This window comes from Ostrinia nubilalis, chromosome 9 (assembly GCF_963855985.1).
Source record: "Ostrinia nubilalis chromosome 9, ilOstNubi1.1, whole genome shotgun sequence".
Lineage (NCBI taxonomy): Eukaryota > Metazoa > Arthropoda > Insecta > Lepidoptera > Crambidae > Ostrinia > Ostrinia nubilalis.
In genome coordinates, this window is record NC_087096.1 from 5,939,536 (window position 1) to 5,949,485 (window position 9,950).

General features: G+C 37.4%; 1 protein-coding gene across 1 annotated transcript; it reads left to right on the forward strand.

The window, feature by feature from the left end:
• Positions 1-6,261: 6,261 nt before the first annotated feature.
• Positions 6,262-8,504, forward strand: LOC135074825 (uncharacterized). The gene is made up of 4 exons (XM_063969206.1): positions 6,262-6,960; positions 7,119-7,193; positions 7,527-7,683; positions 8,335-8,504. The coding sequence occupies exons 1-4, from the start codon at positions 6,262-6,264 to the stop codon at positions 8,502-8,504; spliced, it is 1,101 nt and encodes a 366-aa protein (XP_063825276.1).
• The last annotated feature ends 1,446 nt before the right edge of the window (positions 8,505-9,950 follow it).

Here is a 9,950-nt window from a genome sequence, read left to right on the forward strand (position 1 = left end):
AAGAAAACACTTTTTTGACTCTTCGGATCATCGAATCTCAGAAACGCTGACTCTTAGGAGAAAGTGTATAGACAATTTTGATAGATAATTGTATGGTCTTAAACCTTGTCATACATATTTTTGTGATAAAACTTACCGTTTAGCTGAAAATCTCAAAAACCCGTATTTTTTAAGTGTAACCTTGAATTTTTTTTTAGCACATGTCGGATCGATGGGGACTTTTCACAGTTAATTCATAATGGTGCTCCGAACATTCGTACCAATTTTCAGCTGTATGCGAATTAATGCAGGGTTCATGTCTAATTTGACTGGACTAAATAGGCGCGATGTTGATTGTAGATCCGGAAAATTCACGTGAACATTCCCTTTGCCTTTTTGATCTTCATGATGTGGAATCAAAGGGTAGAATCAAAACATCCTGTCAATAGGGCCCACGCTCTGATGCACAGCATTCCTTTTAACATATCTAAATTGATGTAGGCTAGCATTTATATATTACTAACAAATTGACATTCTTGTGATAAAACAGATTATAAACATAATTTCTTGTTAGAAGTAAGTTTATCTTGCAAGATCGCTGACGAAATTTCTTATTGAAACATACTCGTTTTGTTTTTTATTTTTATATTACATCAAGATATTATTTTAAATATTAAGTTTTCACAGTGATGCATTTGCAGCACCTCTGACGAGTTAACTTTATGGTAAGTACTTCGTCATAATTATTGTTTATCATCATAATTATTTCAGCTACAAGGACGTCCACTGCTGAACATAGGCCTCCCCCAATAATTTCCAGATTGACCGGTTGGTAGCGGCCTGCATCCAGTTTATACGATATTTTTTCAGCTGCATACATGCTAATCTACGTATTACTTTGCATAGCCGTGCAATGACACCACTGAAAGGAGGCTGTAAATCTCTGACGACCCGCCTTTGCCTTTAATCCGCTCTTTAATGGTAATACCCGTAATACCCTGAGTTACACTGGCGGGAATTGGGTCAGATTTTTAACGGAGCCATGAGAGTCCTCGCCATCAGAGGGATTAATACGAGCTTCTGTGTGGACGTTCCTTGATCTGTAGCAGTCGAGTAGGGACGCTGGTACCTTTTTGAAATGAGCAATTTTTGAGGTTGGACGATCAATGAAATGATTCGACAATATGAGTGTCTGATTGAATAAAAACTGTCCCTATTAGTTTCACAATTCAAGGCTGAGTTGCACCAACTTACTTTAACCATAACTATAACAATAGCCAGATTCTAAATGGGAAATTATATTAAAAATATCTACAAACTTAGTTCAAACTAAACAAAGCTACGAAACTGAAGAAAACGAACACATTTTTAACATCAATCCTGTTAATCTATACTTCTATACTAATATTATATCTCTTTTACGCCTAAACCACTGAACCGATTTTGATGAAATTTGGCATAGAGATAGTTTGAGTCCCGGGAAAGGACATAGGATAGTTTTTATCCCGGTTTTTGAAACAGGGACGCATAAAGTTTTTTTGTGACAGACAAAATTCCACGCGGGCGAAGCCGCGGGCGGAAAGCTAGTCATGTTCATAATTAACATAATTATAACATGGCAAAGCACAGCAGCCTAAACAACGCACAATAAGCTTGCTGACCTCTTGTTGGTGTTTCCATCAATGCGCATAGACATTCCCATAATACCGGCTCGCTTTGTTGTTCCCGTGCATTTCTCGCTAATTAATAAGTACTCATGGGCCGGCTAACAACGTCCTGGCTTGTACGCTTAAACAATAAACTAAATGAACGACCGGTGCTTAGTGAAGTACAAAACAAATTAGGTTTCGAGCATTAGTTAGAATATGCAGTCGCTGCTGTCGTCTTACGGGTAACCTCTTAGTTTTGATGTAATTAAATTGCAAACTTAATTGGTCTTAACTTATTTTGATGGATTTTATCTTACTAGAGAAACGTCGTTAGATTCGTTTCAAAAAAAGTGACACTGGGTTATCAACATTATTTTTCAGTAGGTAGGTAGGTACTAGGTACTTAGTCATTCATTACCTTTGATTTTAAGTTTTCATTTTTCAGATTACGCAATCGGTTTTTTTTTAAAATAATTATGCACGCATTATCGCTGAATCTTGCTGGCTGTGTAAACGAATTTACAAAATTCGCGGCGTCGTAGCATTTTTATGTTTAACACTAACAGCCCTTACTCTTGCCAGTTTTGTAGCAGCACAAAACTATGCATACAGTCGTGAGTTATTCGACCAAACTAAACAGTCCTCTGCGGTTCAAACTGTGCAGTGTGCACGTAAATACTGCTGACGCGCGGACGCGTACATTATGCGGCGGCAGGCTCATTTGATTGCTCTAATGTGATGAGCGAGCGTTACACGCTACTGAAACGAGTAAACACGCAAGGCGAGGTTGTTTGTGCCATAACGTACACATTTTGTTCAACTTGATTCGGATGGTTTGCTAAGAGCCAAAGCACACGAAACGTTGCGGCGCCGCAAATATTTCGCCGTATCGCTACAAATATTTCTATGGAAGACGACGCAACGACACCGCTCCGGTGTCGCACTGCCGCGATGTCGCCGCAACGCATCATGTGCTTTTTTGACTCTGAAACCATGCGTCTTGCGATTTCGGAATTGCAAGAATTGAGTTCTGCCAGGAACTTCAACTACGTATTGTGACCGTTTATTTGACACTTTTATAGAATCTATTTTCTGTAATCTATTTTCTTGCAAAATCGCACAAACAACTATAAAATGCCAGTTTTTCACATACTGTGCTGTCATCGTCCAGAAAAGAGTTAATTCATTTTTTACAAGGCACCATTTTAATCTACTCAAACATTATTTATAACCGTTTTAAAAACATCTAAAGTAACATGGCTTCAAAAATAAGAAGACTCATAACCTGCTACGATTTGCGGCTACGATCTACGAAAGCGGAACCCTTGCTACGGCCGCTACGAACGTTACCTTCGCTACGAGGCGCGACGCACAGATGGTAGTCGTAGCGATATGAAACTGTGCGTGCCTAAATCTTGCTAAATGTAGGATCAGACGGGTCATTCGTATGAATGTTCACTCGGGTGAAAATGACTAATCTATATCGGATTAGAAATATTATTGAGTTCACAGAAATCTGAATTTGATTTATAGTATTTTTATGAGACCAATTCATATCTCCCCGTGACCATGCGGTCAATGTTTATATTTAAGCTCTTCATAAGTCTAATACCAGATTTAAAAAAAAATACTTTAGCAAAACAGGACTGGAATTTGCTATTATTAATAAGACCCGAAGGTATCAGATACAACCTATTTTATGACTATTTACGGACTACCTAAAAAGTATTTTTTTAGATGAAAGCAATTCGTTGGAACTCGACTAGCAACGGGCATATACAAATAACAAGCAGCACATTTGCCTCAATTCAATAGTACCCTTTGAATGTACAACCCATGTGTATAAATAAATACACAGTGGTTCTGCTGGCGTTTGTCTGGCCCGGATATGAAGCCGGTCACTGGCGGGCTATGGGTCCTATGAGATTACTATTTACTTCTATTTATAGCGATATATAGTGTACGTGACACGAACATAGCAAATATTCACACCACGCCAAAACATTTTTCTCATCACATATAAAAAAACAAATACTGGCTAGTTTCTGTTCGCGCATTTACCTATGATAGTTTCGCTCTGCGATTACTCGTACTATCAAAAACACACTTGTTCCTTACTTAAAGCATATGCATTTTCATATTTTATATCCTAAACACGAAGAACCTTCATTCTTTATGCTCAATACAATCTTGAAGATTTTTATTCGTTCATTCATTATGGTGAAGAGACAAACAGAGAAGCATGGCAAGCTCTAGCAAATAAAAAAAAACTTATTTTTAACGCAAGACATTTTAAGTAATCATTAAATAATTCTGCGCAAGCAACCTGAAAACCAAATGACCTCCAATTTTAGATTTAAAGAAAGAAAAAAGAAATAAATCTTCTTAAAGAGAAAAGTCTCCTAAGAGAATAAAAAAGCAAAAAAGTTTTATGGGAATATTTGAGAGTATTTCGTCATTTTTGAAGCCACAAATAAGAAATTCAAAGGCATATAATATTCCATGGGGATTCTGCTTGGAAATGGAATTTGAACTTTTTATAGGAAAATTGAGGAAAATGTCACATGCCACTTCTGGTTTTTTACAAAATAAGGAGATGTTTTTGATCTATTAAAAATGAACGATAACTCTTTATAACTCTTAATGATAAAGTCGTTGGGTTTATGATAAATTTATGATAAGATATTATAGCCTTCCTTATGTAGCTACTAGTGTTATATATAGTATTAAAAATTGTTCGTTCGTTTCTGCCTAATTCCGTCGACAAAGGCCCTCCACGGATTTCCTAAACGACCGATCCCGCGCTGCCGTATCGTATTACCTACATACCAGTATATTACATACTATAATTCAATTTATTTCAATATTAAGGTGTAATGGTGGACCGACGACATCATAGAGAGGTAGCAGGAAGGCCCTGGTCGCAGGCCGCTACCAATCGATCAACATGGAAATCATTTGGGGAGGCCTATGTTCAGCAGTGGACGTCTTATGGCTGAAAATTAAATGATGATTTAGTTGTAGTACCTACATAAAAATTCAAAATAATATTGACAGAGATAATTCAGTGAAAGTTCAAAGTACTTGGCCATTACCCGCGCCCTAATGGAGGGTAAGTGGGTGATTACAATTAGAGCCCGAGTGGTTGGTGGCCTTTATGGCACGCCCGTAATCCCGGGCCGCAGGACGTTAAAACATATTCAAGCTCACTACGTTATCTTTGTGATGGATTCGCGGTTTAGAAAAATTACGCAATACTGGGACAGCGAACTGAAAGTCACAATATTTATGATAAAGGACCCTAATGAGGCAATCACATGTAACAAATTAAGTGCGGCCTTTAATCTTGAGTCCTCTTAATTAAAATATTCAAGCTTACGACTCAAGCATTACAAAGGGTATGTTATTCACAAAAATAACACAATATTGGGCGGAGAGAATCCATTGCAACTCCTAAGTATTGACTGGTAAAGCGCGCTAATGCTCTGAACTGTTTTTTTTTTTTGGGATTTGGACTAAATAATTTTTTTCTTTCTTTCTGTCTGTCTTACATTAGACAGATTAAAATAGTGAATAGCCCAAGTCTTGTGCGGCCTAATAAAGCTTAAGTTGTAATGATTAAATGACATAGTACTAGAATATTTCTCATTTCCTTGTATTGCGAGTATGCTAGTATCTAGAAAAACTACATCGTAGTAACAAAATGCAAAAACAACAAAATGGAAAAGGAAAACAGTGTTAAACAAAAAGTAGCGTGGCAAGACACTTCAATATCCATTACCGCAGCACGGCCGATGTTGCAGTGCAGTGCAAACAGCCGCGCCGGCACATCGTCAGCTGGGCGACGCGTCCAAAGTAGAAGCTGAAGCGATTTTAATCACATGCTAAATCGATTTCAATGTTAATTTCAAGTCAGCGATATTTCCTTGAGAATAGAATATTGTCTTTGAAAAATATTGCGAGAATTTATTATACAGATAGACAACGCATCAGCACTGTCATTTTGCTATTGCAGATATTTATGCAGTTGTAGAAAATAAATGTTTTTATTATATGTTTATCATTTTATTTCAAAATCTACTGCTTAACTTGAAGGAGACCGCTCTTTCATCTTTGTATCATCATGATAAATCTGCGATTTGTCTTTATCAAACAATTATAATTAACAGTTTCCTTCGTTAGTTTTTGTTCCCTAGAAATCTATTCCAATGATCCGTTGTGTTTTTCCATTCACATTTTGAATGCATTTGTATTTATAAAATAATGTTTTACCAATTTTCTCTCATGACTTGAGACATCGCCTGGAATCTGATGAGCTCTCCAACTAGCTCTGTTAAAATAATTAATAATGTCCCGATCGCGGTTTTTATTTCATGACTCAACAAATTCGGAGGCATTTTTTGTTTCAGAGTTTTTTCATGAAACATTTTATTAATTGCAATTAAGATACATGCGAAAAGGGGTTAAAAGTAATTTAATAAACCGTTAATGTAATTAGTTTTGCCACCATATAAGTTATTCAGTGTGATGTTTCAATTCATTAAGCAATGGATTACATTTCGAAGCTGTTAGGAAATGTGTTGCACTATTTTAATTACACTCCTGTAATCCAGACGTGTTTCGCGTTTCAAATATGGGGATACGCATCCTAAAATTTACCAACTTCATAGAAAATGCACTGTGCATTTACCGGAACGTTTGCTTGTATAGTGTGTGGATGCAAGCTCTGATTTCATTGCGGGTGGTCACTGAGCTGGTGTTTATATTCGCTCATATCGTTACCCGCACTCAGTTCTTTTATTCACACCCGCAATGTAATTCTGACATCATGTATTTCTACTTGACGAGCGTCAATTCCATCGTGATCATTGTATTCGGTTTTTGTTACACCAAGAGCTATAGACATCTCATAATCCATTTGAATTCCGGTTGCAAATTCTTCGACAACGATAAGAATTATCTAAATAGTCTTAGAGCGAAGCATCTTATAGTGGTGGGCTGCGTGTTCGGGTTTTGTTTGATAAAAGTTGTGGTATTCGCTTATGCTCATTCCACTTGGGTGCTGATCCCCGATCTGCATCTAATTTGGTATCGGCTATTTCAAATTAACATGCTGATGTCTGATTTTCGGTATATATTCGAGTATTTGGTCCTGTACTGTGTTCTCCACGTGATAGCTGAACAGCTGAAGTCCGTCACTCGGTCCATTAACTGTGATAGTGAAACAGGCAATGATAGCAACACTTTGATCACGGAGGTCGACAGATGGTCTGTCATCTATAAGCACGCGAGAGAAAGTGCTAAACTGTTTAATTACATATTTGGTATACAGGTAATCATAATAATTTACTTCTCTATATTTTGGTACCTATTATTATGAACCAATTATGTTCTATTGTAGAGCGTGAAGAGTACAAGACTCCGGTTTCATTCTACTTACTTTTATCATTACAAAAAAAGTTGCAATAATTGTACATTTTCTATTTTCAGTTGACTATAATGTTGGCCACTGCGATGTTCTACTACATCATCTTTTTGTACACAATGGCATCGCAAAGTGTTGCTGTAAGTTTTTTTTTTTTGCTAAAGCTTATAGTCAAAAAAATATCGCACTTATCTTAATCGTTTTCCTAGCGTATCTACTCGGTAACTGTCTCGGATTTTTTACTCATGTGGTATCAACTGCTCGGATACAATATCAAAATTTTACAGCGTGGCCTGCATACTTAGAACACTTACAACTTTCTGAATTTGGGAACTATTTCATTGATAGTGTTTTATAAATTCCTTCGTAATGCATAATGTAGTCGTCTTTCTTCTACTATCTTCCTAGCAGGCAAAACGGACTCGCTACTAGCATTTACTAGTATGTTTTCAATAACCTTTTTGGTTTCCAAGGGCCGCTCTACACTAAAGGACACGATTGTGTACCTCACCACCCTGGCTCTGATGCTGTGCATACTGTACATGCTGTCCCGCGCTGCGCAACGCATGGAGAACAGCGCTGACGTGCTGCGGCGACGGCTGTGCAAACTGCTTGTACTGTCGCAGCCAAGTTAGTATAATTTACTCGTTGAATACCACGTGATACAGCGGTAACCACAGATCTTCATCATCATCAGTTCTTACTCGTTGAACATTGCTTAGGTGGAGACCACAGACAGGTCATTTGAGTTGCACCACCTAACTTTGACCGTAACTATAGGTAACGTTAACCGGTGTTTTTTGTATGGAGTTTGACAGATTTTTGACGTTTGTCAAAGTTAAAGGTGCAACCCAGACTTAGTCTCCACTGCAGCAGCAATTTATTAATTAACCAGAGGTAAATTGCCCTTTGACCTGTACTTCCCTGTCAGGTCAGAGAGGCCTGATGCTCGCATATTTTCACACACACCACAGATCACCCCTCTCAGTTACCTGGGGTAGAATAATTTTCTTCCATGTTTAAATTCTTGATTAGACTAAAGACTCACAAACATTACTATGAGTTCTCACAGTGCGCGTGGACGCACAAGGTGACCCACAGAGCTCTTTTCAACGCTGTGCGTTTGATTTGCTGCTTTACTTAAGCAAGCACCGTTTATGAATACGGGCGGAATTCATCGAGAGCATCGTGGAATGTCTTGGCATAGTCTTGGCTGCACAATGCACATCATCCATTGATTTCCCCTCAGCTAAATGATTGAAATTTGGTGTTTATTTTCAGGTGACGACTACCACAAGGCCACGAAGGATCTCCTGCGCATGATGTCCACGCGACCGATCCGCGCGCGCGCATTCGGCTGCATCAACGTTGACATGACTCTGCTACCCGCATGCGTGTCTTTCTTCACCTCGTATACTGTCATTGCTTTGCAGTTTAACAATGTTGTGTAGACTATTTTAATCTAAATACTCAAAGTATTTCTGTATACTTATTAGGTCAGCACAATGTTGTTTTTCCATGCAAGTCACACATGCACATATTTGTTCTGGTAACACCGGTGCTAGGCCATGGTCTATGGATGCAGCCTAGCAACGGTGTTAGCCATCTTGTTTTTGCTATACTGTTACCTGGCTTTATAAATATGATCTAGAATATAGTTTTATTTAAACTCGTCACATTTTCCATTTCTGTAGCTAACAGTTTGCTTAGCACGTATACAAATAAATCATTTCCATGGTATGCATAACTATTTTTTCTTACAATTGTCCATTAAAAGGCTATTGCAACCATAGTTGCAGAAATTAGTTTGCAGTTTAACAAGTGCATGAAATATCACTACTCGTACCTACCCAAATTAATCTGGCTAGGCTCAACTATCTACACTGAAATCTGAGAAATCTATTGAATGTTGCTAGGTAACCAAAGTTTTAAGCTTCGATAATATATACAGGGTGGAAACGTTAAGTGATCTCACTCAATTATTTCTAAACTATACAAGATATTGAAAAACTGGTAACTGATCCTGAAAGTGCTTCATGAGCTCTTTCAAACGGTACCAATAATAGGGTAAAGAATAAACTGGATCTATCTCAAAATTCAATGTTTCCAGCTTTCATACTAAATGTATGCCAGCCACACAATATTAGAAGTGTATTTTTTTTATTTAATAATAAACTCTTAAAATAAACTCCTAAATTGTATTCTTATTTAAAATTATTCATGGAAAACATTGGTTTTAGGCTTTACTTGCAATAATATTGTCAAGAGATGAGTGTCATGGCTGTGGTAGTACTAAATGTATGGAAGAAGGAAACATTGAATTTTTGGATAGATCCAGTTTATTCTGTAACCTATTATTGATACCATTTGATAGAGCTTGTGAAGCACTTTTAGGATCAGTAATCAGTTTTACGATATCATTTGTAGTTTTTAAAATAATGTGACTTTGCCAAATGTATGGAAGCTGGAAACATTGAATTTTCGGATAGATCCAGGTTTTTCTGTAACCTATTATTAATACCGTTTGATAGAGCTCATGAAGCACTTTCAGGATCAGTAACTAGTTTATTGATATCTTGTATAGTTTAGAAATAATCGAGTGAGATCACTTATCGTTTCCACCCTGTATACGAACCCCGATTCCACATCTTCAATTCTTCGCAAGGTTTCTTTCCAGTGAGATCATTAGTAAGTAAACATCTCAAACAGTTGCCGCCTCTAAAAATACCCTGAGAGCTAAAACTGTAAGAATGTGTCAACAATTGGTTCCGCAGAAACGTCCAAATCCCCGTCTCAGTTCAGTCGACAAATACGGGCAGTCTCTATAGGGTTGCCCTAAAACGAATTAGAATACTTCAGGGAAATGTATGTTGTACATAAACATAGATGTGGTTGAC